The sequence below is a fragment of the Muntiacus reevesi genome, chromosome 2 (assembly GCF_963930625.1).
Source record: "Muntiacus reevesi chromosome 2, mMunRee1.1, whole genome shotgun sequence".
Taxonomy (NCBI): domain Eukaryota; kingdom Metazoa; phylum Chordata; class Mammalia; order Artiodactyla; family Cervidae; genus Muntiacus; species Muntiacus reevesi.
In genome coordinates, this window is record NC_089250.1 from 66018695 (window position 1) to 66041820 (window position 23126).

Sequence of the window (23126 nt, forward strand, 5' to 3'; positions counted from 1 at the left end):
TTGGTTCTCAACCCTCTACATCTTAGCAGGAAGGCCTGGCTGACATTTTTGGGAGGAGCCTCTTTGAATAGGAAAGGGTCATCCTAATTCCTACTCCTTGTCACTGGACAGAGGAAGACCGGGAGCCTGGGCCAGAGGCAGATAAAGTCAGAGAATTACGGGCCTGACTTCTGAGTCATTTTAGAGGGACAGGCACCCGTGAGCTCCATCTGCTCCCCTCGGACATGCTGCTGGTGGTCAGGAGGGGAAATGGAAAGAATGTGGAATTTAGCACTGGGACAAGAGACCCAGTTTCCCTGGCTAGGGAATCTTTGCATGCTAAAGATAGGACATTGGTTTGCATGGGCTTTATTGCTTTTCTGTCTCTGCAAATAAAGCCAAAAATAGTAGTTTATATGTGATTATGGATTGTATTTGAATGCTGCATTTTAAAAAAAAAAGAATGTTTATTTTAATTATTCATATGCCGATTATCTGCTGTGCAGGCCCAAACTAACTTTCACAAGGCTTTGCTGCCAGATTACTAAGGTAATTGATCTATAAATAATGAGCATATTCTGGTGATGAATTTATCTCATACATATTTTCAGTCCTGTTCCAGATTACATCAAATCAACTGTAGAAACCGTGATGAAAATTCACCAGACTGAGGGAGATGGAGATATACTAGCATTTCTCACTGGTCAGGTAATTCCATTGAACCTTTTTTCCTCTGGCGAACAGACATATTAAGTACCAAATGGAACTACACTACAATAAAAATTAAAGAAAAAAAATCTTTAAAAAAGCAGCACCAAAATGTATACAGAAGCCTGTTACTTTACTTAGCCATCGATCTCATGTTTTATTGTCTTTGTGGTTACTTGATTGCATTAAAAATTGTTCAGTTTGATGTCATTCATCCGTTGACTCAGTTGCCAGAGAATCATTACCTCCTGCCTGTTCTGTCTGCCAGACATTTAAAATTTATCAGCTAATTGCAGAGTAAATCAGAGAGCTAAGTCAGTGGGCCGTTTAGATACCAGATTGAGTCCTGCGTGAGGTGCATGTTGTGCCTCTGTGTCGCTGCTGCACCTTTTTCCCAGTGACACCTTTGCAGCTCACCCTGGAGGGAACAGGCTGGCACACCACTGGAGAAACAGCCAGACAGGCCTAAAGGCTCACTCAAGGTTGTAGCTCTCTTCAGAACTACCCTCTAGTGGTAATCATTTCCACTGTCAATCATTTTCCATTGTGCAGTAATCTTTTCTAGGACAGGCTTACAGCGATTTTGTATGCCACAACTTGTCCATGTGTATGCCACAACTTACTTGTCCATGTGTATGCCACACTGTTTGCTGCAGTGTATTAAAAAAAAAAACACCTCAGTAAAATAGTCATTTTGGTGCATCAGGAATTCTTCTATTGACTTCGGGTACTATGGATTTCAGTAATTAATTGGACAGTCACGATTTTACATCCCGTTGACACCGTTGTTCGGTTGCATTTGATTAAATACCACCCCAGTGTGGAGGGATGACTCTGACAGTCACAAATCTGACCACATTTATAGTCTTGACCCCATCCTACATTTTCCCATTTATAGTCTTGACCCCATCCTACATTTTCTTGCAGTAGGATAAAAATGACATGCTTCAGCCTGACCTCGGTTTCTTTGGTCCCCATTTTGATGATTTTAGGAAGAGGTGGAAACTGTCGTGTCAATGCTGATCGAGCAGGCTCGAGCGCTAGGTCGGACTGGGATGAAGAGACACCTCCGGATTCTCCCCATGTATGCGGGACTGCCCTCCTTTGAGCAAATGAAAGTGTTTGAAAGGGTGTCGCGCAGTGTCAGAAAGGTAAGATTAACCCAGGAACCAAGGGCGTTTGCAGCCATCTGTAATCATGTTGGTGCCCCCTTGCTCTCTACTGGAAAGGTTTATTTTACATTGAAGTAGAACATGCTAAATAGGAAGGTATTTTAAAGAACTTAAGGTCTGTATTTCTTTGTAGCCGAGCTAAAAGCATACAGAAAGAAATTCCCAGGTAGTCCAGTGGTTAGTACTCTACTCTTCCATTGCTGAGGGCCTAGGTTCAGTCCCTGGTTGGGCAGCTAATTTCCCTCAAGCTGCATAGCCAACCCCCCCAAAAAAAACAAGGACAAAAGCACACAATTAATAATGAGTTGCAAAGATTTCTCAACCTACCCCACAGAAAGTTTAGTAATTATCAGAGTAGGTGACTTCTCTTTGCTTCTTTTCTTTCCCTGTCACACAACAGTATCTTGGTTTAAAGGATTGTCTTGGTGAATTGCGATCAGTCAGAAACAGTAGATTAGCTACTGTAAAATGGTTTCTCAGCCATTTAAGTCAGCTAATTTAAGGTGTGGCTTAAAAATACCTAGCCTTGAAATTGGGGTGGGGGAGGGCTTGGTGCGAAGCACTGGTTTAAAGCAGCCAGTAGGCAGCCAGTCTGTTTCCTGTCTGTCACCTCCCTGGGTTCTGCTCTGTTCAGCCTTCATCCAGTGAGGAAGGTACAGAACTGGCCCAGAGTTGCCTTAGAGTACCTATTTATCAGCAGGTGGCAGAGACCACAGTAGGTGAGGGACGGTCGGTCTGAGGATCCACCCCCAACTTCAGGTCACTTTTAAGAGGGCAGCCTGGCCACTGGGACAGAGCAGCTCAAGTCTGTCCAGTCAAACGTGAACGGTCGCCACCCAGTCAGGAGACCTGGGTTACCCTGTGCACTGGGATGAGTTACTCAACCCCGAGGCCTGGTTTTCTCAGCTATAAAACATGAATAATAGTAGCTTTTAGATGGATGATTTTATAGCATAAAATCCTGACTCTGCTACATAAAAATAGTAGGAGGTTTTTGTAAAATGATCTATGTAAAAGTGCCCGACAAAAGTTCCAAATGCTATCTATTTGTCTCCTGCTGCTTCACACCCTCCAGGGGGCAGTGCTCAGTGCCCTTGGAATAAAATGCAAACCCCTCCTGTGGCCCAGAGACCATGCATGATTGGGTCCCTGCATCCCTCCTAACCTCATATTTTATTTAATTATCCTGGTCTGTGGCTGCATTGGCTGTTCCTCCTTCCTCTGCCTGGATCTCTGTAGGGCCGGTTGCTGCTTGTTACTCAGGTCTCAGCCTAAAATCATCTTATAGAGAGGCTTTCCCTGGCCATCTAACCTGAAGTAAGCATGCCCCATTATTAATGTATCATAACATGAGGTATTCATTGAACACTACATAATACTAGAGTATTTCCCTATTGCATTTTCCTTCTGGTGTTTGTCACTTTCTTGTTTATGTTCACTATTTCTCCACCCAGACACTCACACTGGAATGTGGACTCTCTGTCCATTGTACATTCCTAGCACCTTGAAGAGTGCCTGGCAAAGTGCAGACCCTCAGAAAGCAGTTAGAATGTGAGTAAAAGACAGGTGCAGGTGGTGATGTGCATCACTTGACTTGACAAAATCTAATATTTGTTGAATATTTTCTTTGAGCCAGCTACCAGGGTCTAATAATCATTTCATGTATGTTTCACGTTTAATCTTCTCAAGAACCTCGGGAGAGGATAAATTTTATTATGGAAACAAAGAAACATGCTCGGGAGGTTAAGGAACTTGTCCAAGGTCCCAAACTTAGGGAGAATTGAAACCCAAGACACCCTGAGCCTAAAACTCATCCTAGTCCACCCAGGATACCTAACTGCCTCTCACAGGTTCTACACTGTTGAAGATATCTTGAAATCTTTTAGGACTTTGATTAGTTTATTCAGGGTGAAGACAACCAAAACACTTTTATCCTGACTCTCCTTCCTGTGGGGGAACCTAGGTGATCGTGGCCACCAATGTAGCAGAAACCTCCATCACAATCAGCGGGGTCGTGTACGTGATTGACTGTGGCTTCGTGAAGCTCCGGGCCTACAACCCCAGGACAGCTATCGAGTGCTTGGTGGTGGTCCCGGTGTCCCAGGCATCAGCCAACCAGCGAGCAGGACGTGGTGGCCGCAGCCGCTCAGGGAAGTGTTACCGCCTTTATACAGGTAAGTGTGGCTTTTTCTCTTTTAGGGGTTTTGACTTTCTCCTAGTCAGCCTGGGCATCAGAGAATATTACAGGTATCTACCCCTAATAAGCAGAACTTAAGACCCAGATCTCCTTCACAAGGCCTTCTGTAATCTGACCCCCACCACTTTCCTCACTCCAGACATGGCCCTTCTTTGCTACTGCTCCTCACTGGCCAAAGCTAGACCAGTTTTAAAAAAATATTTATTTATTTGGTAGCGCTGGGTCTTAGTTATGGCATGCAGGATCTTTAGTTGCAGCATGTGAACTCTTAGTTGGGACGTGTAGGATCTAGTTCCCCAACCAGGGTTGGCACCCTGGAGCCCCCTGCATTGGGAGTGAGGAGTCTTAGCCACTGGACCACCATTGAAGTCCCATGAATTACCAATTATTTGCCACCCCTTTTCTGACCTAGTCTGGGCCTTGGCCTGTCTGCAGCCATGTGACATGTAGCTTGGACCCTTGTGGCTCATGTTCTGTCTGTCTTAACATTCTCTTAGCATCATGTGGCATTTTTTTTGTTCTGGGATCCTTGAATCCTGTGGGGCCCCACAGTGGGTTCCATCTTTACCTCTGGTTCAGAGCACCTTTGCAGAGCCAAACCAGCAGGGTCTCTCTTCAGACTTGTTGATGGAAAGCAGTTGGTCAGCTCCTGCTCCGTGCTTGACTTTGAAGGAGCAACGTGAAATTACAATGAAGATGGTCTTAGCCCTTAAGAAGCTTTCTCTCCAACTAAACAGCAGTCTTATCTACAGAAAATGAGATCCCCAGAGCTGCTCTTTACTTCATTGTATCTCTCTTTTGTGGGTGACGGTGTCAAAGTTTCTCTCAATTATCTAGACTTAATTTTCAAGTCATTTTTAATTCCCTCCTCTGTCCAGTATCCCTCTGCAGTCACTTAACCAGATCCAGGGGTTTTACCACTTATCTCTCCTTTCCTTTCTGATTACCATCATCCTTGTTCAGTCCTTGACATCATTTATTCTTTTTCCCAGATGTTTACAGAGCACCTGCTCTGTGCCAGGCCTGGAAATCTAAAGCCAGGTGAGACATGGTCTGAGGCCACATGGCTGACAGCCTGGTGGTGGAGGCAGGCTCATGAACAGATTAGCTTATTATGGTGATAGAGTTGCCATAACTGAATGAGCCTTGGAAGCAGACAGCAGGGAGTTATTCCTATTGGGGAGGGCCTCACTGTCCATAATTGAGCCTGATCTTACCGGCAACCCAGTAGTTAATCCAGTTGAGGGGATAGCAGTGGGGGTTAGATTTCATCACAGCAGACAGAGGAAGTAGAATGTACCAGTACTTGGAGGGGAGGAAGAGGGTAGGAAGGATTCATGGAAGGGAGGGAGAATGCAGAACCTGAGGCCGGAAAGGTAAGGATCGTCCACTGAAGGTACTAAGAGGGAATAATGGAAATAGAAAGAGGAAAGCCTGTTTCAGAGGCAAACTGAAATATGGGGTAGCGGAAATTTCAGGAAACTTAAATTTTTTTTAATTGAGGTGAAATTTACATAATATGAAATTAACCCTTTTAACTTGAACAGTTCAGTGGCATTTATTATCGTCACCGTGTGCAGCCACCACCTTTATCTAGTTACAGAACATCTTTATCACTCTAAAGTCAAGTCCTTACCTGTTAGGCAGTATTTCCTTCTTAATTTCTCCCTGCTGCCAGCCCCTGACAACCAGCAGTCTTTGTTTTGTTGTTTTGGATGGTCAGGTGGCCCTCTGTATCCATAGATTGAACCAACTGCAGATGGAAAACATTTGGGAAAAAAATTACACAAAGTTTCAGAAAGCAATACTTGAAGTTGCCCACACACCAGAAACAGTTCACATAGCATTTGTATTGTGTTAAGTCCTAAAAGTAACCTAGAGATGATTTAAAGTATTCAGAGGATGTGTGTAGGTTATGTGCAAATACTGCGCCATTTTCTGTAAGGGACTTGAGTGTCTTCAGATTATGGTTATCTGTAGTGGGGGAGAGGGGTGTCCTGGAATTAGTCTCCTGTGGATCCCAAGGGATGAGTGTATTTGTTTTGGATATTTTACATAAATTATACGACATTTTGTGTCTGGTTTCTTTCACTCAACATAATGTTTTCCAGGTTCATTTACATTGTAGCGGTACTTTATTCCCTCTTATGGTCAAATAATATTCCATTGTATGAAGGTACCATGATTTGTTCATCAGTTGATGGTTGTTTCTACCTTTTGACTATTGTGAACAGTGCTGCTATGAGCAAATATGTACATGTACCTCAGTCTGTGTTTTTAATTCCTTTGGGTATACACCTAGGAGTGGAATTGCAGGGTCACATGGTAATTCTTTGTTTAACTTGAACTTACCTCTAAAGAGGAAATGGCCAGCATCATCTCACGCTCCAAGGAAATCAAACAGCAGACTGTAGACTGAAGATAGGCAAGTAGATTTGGGTAAAGGGTCACTGGCTGCCTTAGTGTGAGCGGCTTTAGTGGAGGTGAGGTTGGGGGGAGACCACCAGCCAATAATGGGGTACATTGTTCCAGCCTCTAGGTTTCCTCCACTAGCCTACTTCAGAGATCACAGCTCTGAGCAGGGTGCTACCTCCTCTGACCCTTAACAGTTTCCCAGATCCTTCCGGGACTGCTAGCCTGTCTCCTCCCGCTGTTCACAGCACTGACCCTGCACTGCATCCCCGCTCAGCTGCTCTCTCTTTTGAATCTACCTTCTGTTTTCCCACATCCGCTTCTCACACCTTTGGTCCCTTTCCGTGGGCCGTTTCCTCTGCTCAGCGGATCCACTTTGTCCCTGCCTTCCTCTCTCAGATGTCAGTGCCCTAGATCCCTTCTCCCCTCAGCTGTCCTCCCTCCATCCTTCAGCCTCCATTTCTCCTCGGGAGGACCCTCCACTGGGACCTAGCCTGTTCCTCATCTTGGTCCCAGACCCCTTTGAATCATGGAAACGTCTCAAAAGCTGTTGGCCTACAGCTCCTGCAGCCCTTGGCACAATGCCTTCTGTATTTGAGTCCTCAGTAGACCTAAGTGTCCTTGCGTTTAACTGAAGTGTCCTTGAACTCTTAAGAAGCACCTACTTCCTGTGAGCATCTTCATCAGGATTGTCCTCTTATCTGATAGCAGTGTGCTTGAGAAATATGGTTATTCTACCAAGAGTCTACCCCTCAAACGCTCTTGAAACTTGAAGGAAATATCCCATTTGGAACTTCCTGCTGTTGCCTGTTACCCAGAACCTTCCAGGTGGGCCCGTGCATTTGGCGATTTGCATCAATCAGCTCACAGAATATTTATTGTCTGTTTTCTCAAAGTAAAGTTTGTTTGCAGTCCTTCAGTGATAGTGCTGTTTCTTCATGGCACCTTTTGTTCTGCTCTGACTTTTCTCTGGTTAATTAAAGATTTATGTTGGAAGCTAGGCCACCTTTGTGTGAAGGAGGGTGTGCACAGTTAAAATGTTGACTGATGTGGGAGGACTTTGTCTATAATCCTTCTCTAAATGATCCATAAGCTTTCTGAATATACACAGAAAGGATTTAATCTCTTCCTCGCTGTGTTTTTCCCTCACCCTTTTTATCTAGCTTTTATACAAAGGCTTCCCAGAGTCTCTTTCCCTCCCTCCCCCCAACCCACCCCTCCTGTCTTGGCCTCCTGAGCCTCGTCGTGCTGTTTCCCGTTGGAGGTCACCTTTTGTTCCCCATGGTGTGTGTAAGCATGCATTAATCCATTTGGGGCAGCATTGGACTCTGGGAGTGATGTATGTGCCTGGCTTGGTTTTAAAAGTTGGACAGTTTTTTGGTCTTTTTGAGATTTGGTCATTTTTTAATATTTTAGAGATATTTTGGTTATATTCTGGTTTTATTTGGTAATTTATCCTGAAATGGTTCTTTGCTTCTATGTACAGTCCTTGGCTCCTTGGCTCTATCCCAGGCGGAGGGAATGGAAACGGGGCACCCACAGTAATACTTGCTGCTTTGTTTTAATGTTTTGCTAACAAGAATCACATTGTAAAAAGCATTCTAAAGTGAAAGGACATACTTTTATAAAGACATATTGTTAAAACATATTTATCTAAAGTTTAAAAAAAAGGGTCTTTCCTAAATAGGAGGCAACGATCTGTCAGAGTATCATATGAGTCTGAGCCTAGACTCCTAGAGCCCCTCGTTAAAGTGAGAGAAGGACAACATTCCTTTGGCAGAACGGTCACATTTGACTGTGACATTTGATCCCAAACAGTTCTGATTTCCTATCCCCAGAGGAAGCCTTTGACCAGCTGCCTCAGTCCACTGTCCCTGAGATGCAGCGGAGCAACCTGGCCCCCGTCATCCTGCAGCTGAAGGCGCTGGGGATCGACAACGTCCTCAGGTTCCACTTCATGTCGGTAAGTCCTGCCTTCCTCTGCAGCTGGCGGGAGACTGGAACGCTCCCAAGGGAGGTGCCGGACGTCGGTACAGAGGGTGCTGCCTTTCATGGTGTTTTTCGCTTAGCTCAGGTATCGTGTGCAGGGTCCAGGGGAGAACAGCCAGACAGGGGTGACAACTTCTGTTCTTGTCTGTTGGGGGCGAGGGAGTAAGTGGGGTAATGACAGGGATCTGTGCCCTGTGCCCTGAGAGACACAGGAAAGGCCCGCAGCCCAGTGAAGTCGTGTCTGAGGCGAGACCTGAAACCCACGTGAGATTTCAGCGAGTCTGGAGGGGTGGAGTGATCCAGGAGTGTGTCAGCCTGATAGAGAAGAGTCCCGATTGGGAAGCCAGGAGGGCTGTGGTGGAGCTACAGGGAAAGTCCCTATGGCTGATTGCATTTCTGATTATTTCCAGGAGTGGGTTTATTGGGTCAAAGACCATAATCATTTCGTAGGTCCTCGATCAGGGCAGAATTCCTTTACAGGTATAAACTCGAGCAGCGCATGCATGCCTGACTGACTGGACCCTGATCCTGCTGTTATCTTCTTTTAGAGTTTTTCTAATTTGGTTGGTGGGAGGAAGGAGGAAAAATACCATCTCTATCTTTTTTGATTTCTCATAAGGTTAAAAAAATTATCAGCCACTTTATATTTTTTCTGAGTTAAACTATTCTAGTGTTTATTAGTGATTTTTTAAGAATGCTTTAATTATTAAAGACTTAACTATTAACTTTTGTCTATAGTATTTCTTGTAAATAGTTCTTCTAGTTTGTATTTTATTGTTTGTTTAGTTACGTGCAGCCACTGTAAACATTTCCACAGCAATATCTTTCTACCTTTGCCTCTTTGATTTTCTTTCTTCTCTTGTGCTTATGAAGCATTTCCTCACAACCCGGTCAGTTAATAAATACTCACTTATGTTTTCCTCTTGAGTTTTTATGACATGAAAACTTGTATTTTTTTGACTGTCTATTCTATTCCAACTTTGTTGATGTGTGTAACTAGTCTAGATTCCTAGATGATAAAGTCCCTGATGTTGCATGAACAGCGCAAATAATAACTGACATTAGAATACGTTTGACTTCTCTAGGAGAAAGAAATGCAAATTGAAATAGCTGTTCCACTCTACATTAATTGAATGATCAAACATAAAAAAAAATGATAAAGTCCAGCTGACACAACTTGGGGGAAATGGTTTTGTATTCTGTTTTGGTCCTCATGGAGAACTTTCTGACATTATGAGCTGTAGAAATGCCTGGTATTTCTTCCTGGGGAATTTTCTCCTGAAGATAATTCAAAAGAAACAAATAAGTTATATGTGTATCATATTATATTAAATTTAAAAATATAATAATGAAAATCATAAACTTTTGGACAGCTGAGAAATGAAGGAAATACATATAAATTCATCTTCATATATTCCCTTCTGGTTATTTTCCCCTGAAATTGTGGGTTTTTTTTTTTTTTTTAACAGTTGAAATCACAGGATGCATATGATTTTATATCTTTAGCAGTGATAATTACAGTAGCAAAGAACTGAAAACCACTCAGTTGCCCAGTAGCAAGAAAGGTGCTTATTTCACAGTATACAACCTTGTTGGAATAGCATGTAGCTGTCTCAGGGTCATCACTGTGAAGCGTAATGAGTACCAGAAACAGTGGGAACAGAACACCAGGCAGTGAGAAAAGCAAAGTAAGACTGTACACACGCAGTCCTTCCAGCTGCATTAAAACAGTGTTTTTATGTGATCTCCAATCAGATGAGGCTGCAGAGAAATACTAATAAGTGTGTGTTGAGGTGAAAATCCTCTGGATGTGATTGGGGGAGGAGGGGGTAAAGGTGTGGGCCTTCTGACTGATGATGAATCCCAAGAGCAGAATTCATCAGGCCTGGTGATTGACTGCAAACAGGGCCAAGGATTAAAAGGAGTCCAAGAGGGCCTGCCTGTTTTGTTCCGTAATGATTCAGAACCTCGTTGAGCGCTTGGTCTGTCCATTACTCACGTAATCTTGGCTAAAGAAAGTGGTCAAGCCCCCTTTTAGGTGCTGTGTGTGTGTTTGCTGTTCATAAAGTAGGATGGCGTGGGCGCTGAGGAGAGACTAGTGAATCAGTTACATGATTTAGTCCGCAGCAGTTTGTTGAATCCCTGGCGAGCCGTGAGTCAGGTCTAGTTCCTGCCCTATCAGTGCGTGCCTGCAGTCAGCACAGCTTCGAAAAGTGCACCTTTGTTCCTCGGCAGTCCAGTGGGTGTGAGGTGGAGGTGCTCAGTAGTGTGTGACTCTGCGCTTCCATGGACTCTAGCTTACCAGGCTCCTCCGTTCATGAAATTTTCCAGGCAAGAGTACTGGGGTGGGTTGCCATTTCCTTCTCCAAGTTGGTGTGGCAGAGTGGAACAAACGAGACCCGAGTTCTGTCTCTGGCTTTGCCACCAGTGGCCTCCAGGATCTTGTTCAAATGTCTTTTGCATTTTGTTATTCACTTTCCTCACCTGTAAAACTGAACTGAAACAGTATATATTTAAAATGCATTTGTTGTGAACGCATTTAGAAAAAAAATTATGCAATTTGCAAAAGGACTATAATTTTATTATGTGGCTTATAGATGAAATAGTTTAGAAGATGGTAGAGGTGCTTGGCGCACAGTAAAGGCTCAGTAAAGGTTCACTAAGGAAAGAAGGCAGTGAGGATCCAGAGGCTCAGACTGAAACTCACAGTATCGGATTGTCTAGCATTCTCTGTTTATTTCCAGAACTTCAAATTCAACTGATGTCAGTTACTCCCTGTAGGGAGGGCCTGGGGCGGAGCTCTGGGTGATACAAAGACGAATCATCCATCAATACTGCAGTATCATGGGGCTTCTTAGAAGGCTGAGACATGAGGTAAAAATTAGAAATGTTCGATGAGAGTTTAGGGAAAGCAAGGAAGTAGTTCAAGGTAAGGACCCGTCTCTTCTGATGGGAGCGGAGCGTGAGGGAAAGCTTCAAAGGAAATGTTTAATCAAGCTGCGATTGAAGACCACGGAGTAGGAGGGGTGCTGAGAGGGAGAGGAAGCACATCTTGAGAGTAAGCTGGAGGTCGGGAAGTCTGGGGCGTGTCAAAGCGAAGAGTGGGTTTGAGCAGGAAATATTTGCCTTGTTATGGCAATTACCTGATGAAATTAACTTGGGGGGTGGTTATGTTTCCTACAGCCACCTCCAGCGCAGTCGATGGTTCAAGCATTGGAGTTACTCTATGCTCTGGGAGGTACGTCTGTCTCTTACTCTGTGTTTCTTACACATTATTAATATGTGATGTTAGGTTGTATTCACTCTAGGGCTCTTGGTATCTTCAAGGATGGACTTGGTTCTTCCCATATATATGATCCTCTCAGTGACAGGCAAGCTTATCGAAATAAGGTGGGACCATGATTAATCCCTGGATTGGGAAGATCGCCTGGAGGAGGGCATGGCAACTCACTCCAGTGTTCTTGCCTGGAGAATCCCATGGACAGAGGAGGCTGGCAGGCTACAGTCCATGGGGTTGCAAAGAGTTGGCTGAGCAACTGACACTTTACTTTCACCTTATGATTGTATCACGAAGTCCAATCGTGACAATAAATTTATGAAGCATGTCAATACATCAAAAGCTTTTAATAACCTTTGCTATAGCTATACTTCCTAAGAGACATCTGGGAGATTCTTTTACGAGTATTTCAGCTGTCACCCCTCTGGGCCTTATTCTGTGTCCCTGACATCATTCTGAAACTGGCTCAGTGTTCTCTCCCTAAACCCCCTTCCTTCCACTCCTGGAGTTCCTGTGGAGGATTGGGTAGAATACCGGCCTGTGATATTGTTTGGACAAGGAGACACCATGTTATGGAGGAACTTCTATTCTCTTGTTGTTTGAAAATGTGGTATTTATCTTAAAATAGAAAAAATTGTGGGCTAAATTCACCTATTTTGGAAGTGTCTTTTCTGTGAAGGTTGCCTCCAATGAAAATAATATCCAGTTTGGTATTAAATTTCAGTGGAGGTTTTGTTCTTTGTGATTTTTTTTTTTAGTTCTTAAGATCTTTATTGAGGTATAATTCATACACTGTGTAATTCACCCATTTAAAATGTGCAATTCAAGTTAGCCCCAAATGTTGTTGTTCAGTCACTAAGTCAGGTCAGACTCTTTGCGGCCCCATGGACTATGGCACACCAAACTCCTCTGTCCTTCACTGTCTCCTGGAGTTTGCTCAAATTAATGTCCATTGAGTCAGTGATGCTATCTAACCATCTCATCCTGTGTTAGCCCCGTCTCTTCCTGCCCTCAGTCTTTCCCAGCATCAGGGTCTTTCCCAAGAGTTGACTCTTTGTATTAGGTGGTCAAAATTTTGGAGCTTCAGTTTCAGCATCAGTCCTTCTGATGAATATTCAGGTTTGATTTCCTTTAGGATTGTCTGGTTTGATCTCCTTACTGTCCAAGGGACTCTGAAGAGTCTTCACCAGCACCACAGTTCGAAAGCATCAATTCTTTGGTCCTCAGCCTTCTTTATGGTCCAACTCTCACATCCATACAGGACTACTGGAAAAACCACAGCCTTGACTATACAGACCTTTGTCATCAAAGTGATGTCTACTCTTAATATGCCGTCTAGATTTGTCATAGCTTTTCTTCCAGGGGGCAAGTGTCTTTTAATTTCATGGTTGCAATCAGGGTCCACAGTGATTTTGGAGCCCAGGAAAATAAATCTGTTACTGTTTCCATTTTTTCCCCATCTATTTGCCATAAGTGATGGGGGAAAAAATGGAATTTTCCATAGGTTGTTGTGATCCACACAGTCACAGGCGTTTGCATGGTCAGTGAAGCAGAAATGAATGTTATTTCTGGAATTCCCTTGCTTTCTCTGTAACCCAGTGAAAGTTAGCAATTTGATCTCCGCTTCCTCTGCCTTTTCTAAACCCAGCTTGCACATCTGAAAGTTTGTGATTCATACACTGCTGGAACCTAGCTTGAAGGATTTTGAGCATTACCTTGCTAGCATGGGAAGTGAGTGCAGTAGTCCAGAGGTGATGCAGAGAGGACAGCAGGAGAAGTGGCAGAGAAGCCAGACAGTGTGGGTCATGGAAGCTGGGGAAGAGTATTTCCAAGGAGCTGTAGTTAGCAGGCTCATAGACTGCTGGGGGCCCTAAGGAAGGTACCCTCTGTGTTTGGCACTATCTGGTTGTGGGTTGGGCCCTTGGAGAAGGCAGTTTCTGGGGAGAAGTAGAGCCAGGAGAGGGTGGGACCAGGAGGGGGCTCTGGGGCCATCTCCTTATACTAAGGTCTTTGCATAGAGGCCATTGTCGTTTAGTCCCTAAGATGTGTCCCAGCTCTTTGTGACCCCATTGACTGTAGCCCACCAGCTCCTCTGTCCATGGAATTTCCCAGGCGAGAATACTGGAGTGGGTTGCCATTTCTTCCTCCAAGGGATCTTCCCGACCCAGGGATTGAACCCGCATCTCCTGTATTGGCGGGTGAATTCTTTATCACTGAGCCACTAGGGAAGCCCATGGAGACCATTAGAAGAATTAATTTTTCAAAACTGAATATTCAAGAGCTCTGAGGAAATCTTTTCTTTTTCTACTATAACAGCAGTCAGATTGAGGCTAGTAGTGTATGATTCATCTCCTGGATACACCTTTACTAGCATGTATCATCTTTTATTCTCCCAACAACTGTACATCTTCCAACACAGTGGTTCATGCCTTCTGCCTTTTGTTGTTCTTATGGCAGGTCTGGACAAAGACTGTCGCCTAACTGAACCTCTTGGCATGAGAATAGCAGAGTTTCCTTTAAATCCCATGTTTGCAAAAATGCTGCTTGAATCAGGTAGGTGGAGACCAGTGGTTCTCATTGATTTTATTTTGTCCAGAACGTTGTTTCTCAAATTCTGCGTGCCTTGGGGGAGAGGGCACAATGAGCATGTGTCAGAATTTTTTTTTTTAAGCACTGAAGGAGTTTTCATCTAAAGCTGCCTGCTTTGGGGCATGTTGTTAGCTTGTGATTCAAGGTCAGTCATCATTAATTCAGGAAACACTTGTTTGTTTCCTGTGGGTCTGACACCTGAGTTTTAGTACAAATTTGTGGTGAAAATACACAACATAAAACTTACCATTTTACTCATTTTTAAATACAATTAAAAATGTTAACATGGACAGTTCTGCAGCATTAAGTACTTTCACATTGTTGTCCATCCGCCACCACCATCCATCTCCAGAATGTTTTCATTTTTGTCAAACCGGAACTCTACCCGTTAAACGCTTAACTCCCCATTCTCCCCTCCCCCAACGCCAGACAACCACTCTTCCACTTCCTGTCTCTGTGAACTTGACTGTTCTAGGAACCTCATATAAGTGGAGTCAGACAATATTTGTCCTTTTGTGACTGGCTTTTTTCAGTTGGTGCAATGTCTTCAGGCTTCCTGTTGTGTCATGTGTCAGAATTTTTTTTAAGGCTGAGTAATATTCCATTGTACGGATAGACCATTCACCTGCTGGTGGATTCCTAGGGAGCTGCCGCTCTTAGGCTATTGTGAATAATGCTGCTGTGAACACAGGTGTACAAGTATGTGTTTGCATCCCTGCTTTCCCTTCTTTGAGGTCTAATATTAGGGTGGAATTGCTGGATCAGTGATTCTGCGTTTAGTTTTTTGAGGAATCACTGTAGCATCTTCCACTTTGTGTTTGCAGCCACACCATTTTGTATTTGCACTACCAGTGGGCAAGAGTCCCAACTTTTCTGACGCTCTCAGATTTTTATGAGAATATGAGTTAAGGGATCAAAGTGTAGAGCCTCAAGATCCTCTCATACTTAGAAGTCAAAATCCTCTGGAGACTATCGAGACTGTGCTCACCACCCCCAACAGCCCAGAGAAGGGAAGTACTAGCTCTGTCTTGCTTGAGTCTAACTTTATGTTCACTGGTAGTCAGCAAAGCTGTGTTTCAGATTAAGCGTGGTGAAAGTTAGCTGTCATTGTGTCTTGGAGCTACCAGGCTTGCATTGAGAAGCAGGATAGATCATATATGAGGCCTGAAGCTGTGGGGGAGCATGTAGGGCGGTTCACTCCATTTGATGCCCTGGAGGGCTGGTTGCTACAGATTCTGCCCAGGTGCCAGCAACTGCGGCCCACCACGTGCTTCCCTGGTCTCGGTATACCTCTGCCTTGCTGAGTGAAGTGAGCCCTGTTGAGAGGGAGGCCTCCTCACAGAAAGATCCCAGAGCGGAGGGACAGCACAGGGGATACAGCCCATGTATTCCCTGCCCCCTCCCCCTCTCGGGTTTCCTGCCAGGATTCCAGGTGTCCACCCAGAGAGGAGGGGCAGGCGTGACGCTGACCTGCCCTAGTGGAGTCACATGGCGGAGCCCCTCGGCATGACCATGGCAGAGTGGAGTTCTTCCAGGCCTCCATTCATCTGGACCACGTATACAGAGCATCCCATTGGCAGGGTGAAGTGTTTACATAAGATTTTAAAATGAAGCTGTGTAGGAACCAGATGATCTTAGTTTATAGTGTGCTGCAAGGCAAACATCAGAGAACATCTTTTTCTTCTCGTGACACACGATACATTTGAAATCAAACGTGTGTTTTGTTTTATAGGCAATTTTGGCTGTTCTCAGGAAATTCTAAGCATTGCCGCCATGATGCAGATCCAGAATGTCTTTGTGGTCCCCTCAAATCAGAAGTCTCAGGCTGTAAGTCTGACTTTTTCCCCAAGCTGTTCATATGAGTCTTGCTCAATTTGGGCTTTCCTTTGTTAAAACTGCCCCTGGGCAGTTGGTGACAGACCTGGGACTGCTGGTGACAGAGCAGCTTCAGTTTGGAGTGTTTATTTGACTGTGTGCCTGACATTGTGCCAGGCATTTTATATACATCATGTCATTTTATCTTCAGTGTGAACTTGGGAGGGAGGTATCACTGTCACCATTTTTACAGATCGAGGCACAGAAAAGCTCAGTAACTTAGGGTTGCTCAGCCAGAATTGGTGGAGTTGCCTTTCATGGTCCAAATCTTAACCATTGTCCTTCTGACTTTTCAAAAGTAAGGAGGTTGTTTTCAAGGCTGCTCTGGGGACAACCTTGGTGGGCTTATTAGTGCTGCCAGGAATTCGTGCCTGGGCACTGCAGGCCTGGCACAACCAAGCTGCTGACAGGGCCCTCCCAGCCCAGGCATTTCTGATGAGTAGATGGGTGAATGCTGGAAAGACTGTGAAGGAAAAGTTACGATATTAATGTACATTTGAAATTAAGCCAGCATTGTAAATTAATTATACTGAGCTATTCATCGTGTTACCTCCAGGACAAGAGGCTCACAGGAGTCAGCTTCTAAACATTGCCTTATTCTTTCCAGATGCGAGTGCACCGAAAATTTGCTGTGGAGGAGGGTGACCATCTTACCATGCTCAATGTGTATGAAGCATTTATCAAAGTAAGCACAGTTGCCACTCCAAAGGCCCCCTCCATGCTCCCGTCCATTGGAGGCTGTCTGTTGTTGTTACTCAGTCGCTCAGCCATGTCCAGCTTTTTGAGACCCCGTGGACTGCAGCATGCCAGGCTTCCCTGTCCTTCACTATCTCCTGCGGCGCAGTTGCTCAGATTCATGTCCATTGAGTTGGTGATGCTATGTGACCATCTCATCTTCTGCCACCCGCTTCTCCTTTGGCCCTTGGTCTTTCCCAGCGTTAGAGTCTTTTCCTGTGAATCAGCTCGTTGTATCAGGTGGCCAAAGTATTGGGCTTAAGCATCAGCACCAGACCTTCTCATACTTCCCTGTTGTCAAGTAAAGTGATAACCTCAAGCCTGCCTGAGAGGGAAAGTTGATTTACAAAGAGCCGCAGGGAAGGGGTTGTCTGATAGTTCGCCACGCTCAAGGAGATACTTAAGACTGAAAACAGTGCTGCTTATCTTTAAGTTCTCACTTGTGCTTTAGCACAGGAGAGTGAGATCGGACAGCAGTCAGATGGTGAGCAGGGTGGTCAGCGTCTGTTTAGAGAGATGGGGCCCCAGAGGGCCCATAATGACTTGAAGATCTTGTCCCATGAAGTAAGCTGAAGGGGGCAAAGGGCTGAGTGACGTCCACCGCGTAGCCTCGGTCCAGAGTGTCCTGTGCTGTCTCACCCTCCCTCCGCGTGCCTTGTCCTGCAGCACAACAAGAACTCCCAGTGGTGTCAGGAGCATTTCCTGAACTACAAGGGCCTTGTCAGAGCTGCGACAGTGAGGGAGCAATTGAAAAAGCTTCTCGTCAAGTTTCAAGTGCCCAAGAAATCAAGTGAAGGTAAGAATAAACCGCCACCGCTCATGATGCTCCTCTCTCTGCCCTGTGGAGTTGCATTCTTGGCGTTCTCAGGCTGGGTGGTGTGAGGCAACACAGTGTACTGTGGACCCACACTGGGTCGCATTTTGAATTGACTGTGTTGGTGAAAAGCTGCATGTGAAGGGAGCATATTTCCCCCCACCCCAAGGAGGTCCATTTTTTATTTCTAAGGGCTATTGTTATTTTAAAAAAATTTTTAACAAGCCCTGACAACACTTAAGAATCATTAACATTCTTCACCTCATTGTATGCCATGTGGTTAATTTTCCCATGTAGGTTTTGCAAGAAAAATGACTTTTCCGTGGAAGACATTTATGGCCATTCTGTATAAACTGCCTTTAATTTTCAACTACAGGTGTTACTAAAGCATGCGCTTTGTGTTTAGCCTAGACAGTTGCTGGGTAATACGGAAGTGCTGTGTAAGACACAGTTTCTGGCCTCTGGCAGTGACAGTGACTCCTGTTAGTTGAGGACACACTAGTTTACACCACGGGGGTTTTACTTAATATTCTCTCACTTACTCTATTACTCTAAGGCGTTGGTGATGTTATCCTTATTTTACAGAGGAGTTGTAAGGTCCCAGGGAGAAGTTCATTTAAGTTCGGGACAACACAGCTGGTAACTAGCAAAGATGAGCCTGTGTGGCACAGACCAGTGCTTTCAAGGGGGTGGTGTGTCTGCTCGGCCAGTCAGCAGTTGTCTTTTGAACACCTCCTGTGTGCCAGGCCCTTGGCAACACTCTGGGCACCACTAGCTCTTGCTAACCTAGCTGCAACACCCGTTACAGGCTCAGCCGGGCTGTATCTTCATGTGTGAGTTCATTTAGTACTCACGGAGCTCCAGTGAAACACACACTGCTGTGATCCCCATTCTACAGATGAGAAGAGTGGGCTGAGAGGCAGTGAGTGACGGGCCACACGGAGGTCGCACAGTGAGTGTGCAGTGGCCTCAGAGCTCAGGCAGTTTCATTCCAGAGCTTTATGTTGCCTTTGTACTAAGGGAAACTAACTACATGATGACAAAGACGTGGTTCTTACTGTTGAAACAGTGCAGTGACAAGAGAGATTCCTACAGAGACACAAAGTACTGCAAATGAGATCATCAGTTGTCTTAGAAACTACAGGAATAGATGTTTGAGTGCTCATGGTGTACAGTGATGGGGTTTGTAGTAGGAATGCAGGGAAGATGGAATCCTGGGGTTGGGGGGACTGAGAGGGCTCACAGTGGGCCTCAAGTGGTGGTGGAAGTCCAGTTGAGCAGACTGGTTGGATTAGAAACCAGTGGCAAAGGGCTCACTAGGCAAGGAGGACTGTGCAGACAAGTGCTGGCAGAGAGGAGCATATCAGATGTTCAGAGGGTGTTGATGGATGACCATGCTCCTAAGAGAGGGAAGCTTTGAGCCCAGGTGACTGGGTAAAGTATCATCAGTACAAACAGGAAGCTCACAGAGGCAGCTAACTGGGGAGAAGATGATCAAGCGCCTGTCTCCCAGGAGATAGAGAGCAGCCATCCATCTGCATCTTTGTTTCTTAACCTGTTTTTCATTGTCAACTTTAAACAGCAGAAATGTGTCTTGGAGGCACCAAAGGAAGAGCTCCAATTCTTTAGCCCTCAGTGCAGAAAGAATTTAGGAAGACACAAAGTGATAAGAAGTGATTGATTAGAAATAGGATGCTTGTGAGGCTTACAAGCGGGCGGGCAAGAAGCTGCCACACAGAGAACTTAGTGGGCTGCAGCTTTATAATTGAAGGGAAACCAGGGGAGGGGAAGATGACCACCTTCTTCCTCATTCTTGAGTGGACATCAAGCTTCCGTCTTCAGCTTCTCCTCCACATCAAGCCAGGGAGCTTTCTTGTCCCTACATGGTCAAACTGGGACTGTCACTGTGCAGTGAAAATGAGCAAAAAGGTGGCAACGTAGACTAAAATGTGTTAAATCTGCAGGTTTCCGTGTAACGCCACCTTTCCTTGTGGTTTTGTTTTTAGTGTGGGCAGAGAAGTGTGTCCTAGGAATCATTAGCTTACTGAGCTCACTGAGGATGTGGGGTCTCATGCCTCCATTGTTTTAGCTCTTTTGAGCATGCCTCCTGCTTCTGTTGCATGGTTTTGTTTCTAAGCAAGCCTGCTGGATTTTGTGGTTAATCAAACCTGCTTTCTTGAGTGATCATTAACTTAAATCTCCTATGCTTTTTCACTACTTACAATTCCCTAGTGGGATTAACTGTTTATCACCTGCTTTGTCCTTTCACTCTGTCCCTATCAAACTTCTCGCCCAGGAGAAAAGTTACATTGAATTTAAATTCTTTTTACCACAAGAAATTCCGTACTAAGGAATAAGATTTTGTAAGGTAGGGTTGAGCTCTGGAGGGCCATAATCCTTGTAATACTTAAAATTTCCCACTATCCTACCCCTTGAGGAGGGCAGTTTTTACCTCTTGGAAATGATCTCATTTTGATAACAATGCACATTCTACATAGATACTTCTTTTGGGCAAGTGGAGAGAAGGACCTGAGGCTAGGATCAGATTGTGTTTGGAAATGTAGATTTGAGATTTTTTTCAGTTCTGTGCTGAGGAACAATAGAGAAAATTATGGAAACGCAATACATTGGATGCAAATTAAAAATTTCTCTTCAAAAGGGAGGGAATGTATGTATACTTGTGGCTGATTGACATTGACAGCAGAAACCAACACAGCATTGTAAAGTAATTATCCTCCAATTAAGCAAAAACTAGATGTTAAAGAAAACAGTGAAAAAATATTTTCAGCAGGTATAAGGGATAAAAAATTAAAAGCTTTATTATGGAATGAATTTATTTAACATATTAAGAAAAAAAACCACCTAATTTCCAAGTTGATAAATGGGCAAAGGAATGGAATGGGAAATTCACAAAAGAAGAAATACAGTAATAGTAATAAATAAGTGTACGGTTAAAGAAGGGGTACCTTTGTGCCAGAACGTTGCTGGTAAGAATGCAGTAAAATTGACCTTCTCATACACTGTTGATGGCTTTGTAAATTATACCACTTTTTGGTAACTTTTTTACCAATATACTATGTTTTGTTGGATCTAAGACACCATTAAGACATACCATTATTTTATGTGTCATTAAGAAAGACAAAATGTTGTCAATTATAATTATAAAATGCTGTCCTGATTTCAATGAGTTAAAGTGTAAAAAAAGAGTAAATCTTAGAATTGATGAAATATTGTATGTCATAAGCCATATGGATGGCATTATCGTTTTTGCAGAATAATTTGGATATATCATGTAGAAATCATCTAATTGAGTGAGCCTTATCCTTGGAAGATGTTTACTACAGCAGCACAGATGCCAGTTAAACTGAGATGTTTGAAAATTTTGAAGAATTATGAACTAACTATAAGCATAGAAATAATCTTTTAGTGTTAATGTCCCAGGTTTTATCTTAGGGAAGGAACATCATTACTGCAAAATGCTCTCCTAAAGAGGAGTTCCAAGGTCACTGGCCAGCATGTGGAATGCTCTGTAGGTTCTGGTGCCCAACTTTGGTCTGGTCCTTTATGGCTGGGCATTTGGGAGGCGGGGTCCCAGGTTAAGAGAACAGTCTGACATGTTTCCGTTAGCAGCCATTGTGGAGGGTGGGGACCTCTGTGGTGCCAGGGCGGGCATCTGGCACTGGGAATCGTGGGGCTGAACCCATTCAGAAGATGGTTTCAAGGTGGCTCAAGGCAGCCTGGGGTGGGCCTCATAGCACAGAGCATAGGGCAGGTGAGGTCTCATCTCATCCATCCCTCTGTTTGTGTAGGTGATCCAGATCCAGTTCTGAGGTGCATTGTTTCCGGATTCTTTGCAAATGCTGCGAGGTTTCATTCTACTGGAGCTTATAGGTAACATGATACTTTGTGAAGTCATTTGTGAAGTCACTTAAGTCATTTAAATCTTAAAAATGAACCAAACCCAACAGCAAGCCGACATGCAGAGAAAGCAGAGAAATTAAATCATTTTTCTTTATTTGTATCTTGCCTCCTTCTAAAGATGCCTTGAGGTTAGCTATACAGCTTTAAGCATAATGTCTTAACTTTGTGGAAATGATTCTCGAATATTCAGCCCATCCACATGTTGTAGGAGGATGATAGTTACAAGTCTGAAAGTGAAAGTCGCTCAGTTGTGTCTGACTCTTTGTGACCCCATGGACTATACAGTCCGTGAAATTCTCCAGGCCAGAGTACTGGAGTGGGTAGTCTTTCCCTTCTCCAGGGGATCTTGGCAACCCAGGGATTGAACCTAGGTCTCCCGAATTGTGCGTGGATTCTTTACCAGCTGAGCCACCAGTGAAGCCCAAGAATACTGGAGTGGGCAGCCTATCCCTTCTCCAGGGGATCTTCCCACCCCAGGAATCGAACCGGTGTCTCCTGCATTGCGGGTGGATTCTTACCAACTGAGCTGTCAGGGAAGCCTGTTACAAGTCTGCAGGCTGGTAACATATCTGTTGTAATCAGAGAGTAATAGGACTTGAGGGAACCATTACAGGTGCTCTCTCCTAGAGAAGTGAGTTTTGCTGTTGGGTGCTTCCTGATGTTTTTAGAGGTCTGCACAACTGAAGCTCCCCAGGTACATTGTAGCCAAACTGGAATGCTGGTGAGTATTTCTTCATGTGCTGGCTGGCCCCTCCCTCTGCTGACGACTACAGCTTGTCTCTTCCTGTTCCATTTTTCAGGTATAGAAAAGTCACTGATCACTGATGACCTCCGATAACCTCCAGTATATTCAAATTTGGTGAAAGCTAACACCGAGTTTAGCCCTCTTTTTTCCAAACCGAATCATTCCAGTTTGTTGAATTGTTACTTTAGTCTGTCTTTCTGTTTCTGAGCTGGTTTTAGTCTTGTAACTTCACTTTAGCCAGTTTTTTAGAGCAGTGATCAGAAGGTGCTCTTCTTTAATAAAGTGAAAGTGAAAGTGGCTCAGTCGTGTCCAGCTGTTTGCAACCCCATGGACTGTACAGTCCATGAAATTCTCCAGGCCAGAGTACTAGAGTGGGTAGCCTTTCTCTTCTCCAGAGGATCTTCCCAACCCAGGGATCGAACCCACATCTCCCACATTGCAGGCAGATTCTTTACCAGCTGAGCCACAAGGGAAGTCCCTTCTTTAATAGGGGGGTGCTCAAAAGGCTCTCTCGCTAACTTGTCTTTGGGTTTCCTCCCTAGACTATTGTTAGCTTTTTCGCCTCAGAACATATTATAGTCCTGTGATCCTGAAGTCACCGTGGTGTCCCATTCTAGATACTGGACCCTGTTTCTTTTTCTTTTTTTTTAGGTTTTTATTTTCTGTTGGGGTATTACCAATTAACAGTGTTTTGTTAGTTTCAGGTGAACACC

The 23126-nt window shown here is 44.3% G+C and overlaps 1 protein-coding gene across 1 annotated transcript in view; it reads left to right on the forward strand.

Moving 5' to 3' along the window:
• DHX35 (DEAH-box helicase 35) overlaps window positions 1–23126 on the forward strand; it is a 67524-nt gene that overhangs the window by 36052 nt on the left and 8346 nt on the right. Inside the window, exons 10-19 of the mRNA XM_065921997.1 lie at window positions 591–687; window positions 1680–1838; window positions 3823–4033; window positions 8307–8431; window positions 11641–11695; window positions 14192–14287; window positions 16056–16150; window positions 16806–16883; window positions 17600–17729; window positions 21557–21638. Of these exons, the coding sequence (XP_065778069.1) occupies window positions 591–687; window positions 1680–1838; window positions 3823–4033; window positions 8307–8431; window positions 11641–11695; window positions 14192–14287; window positions 16056–16150; window positions 16806–16883; window positions 17600–17729; window positions 21557–21638 (1128 nt within the window). The remainder of the gene's footprint in view (window positions 1–590; window positions 688–1679; window positions 1839–3822; window positions 4034–8306; window positions 8432–11640; window positions 11696–14191; window positions 14288–16055; window positions 16151–16805; window positions 16884–17599; window positions 17730–21556; window positions 21639–23126) is intronic.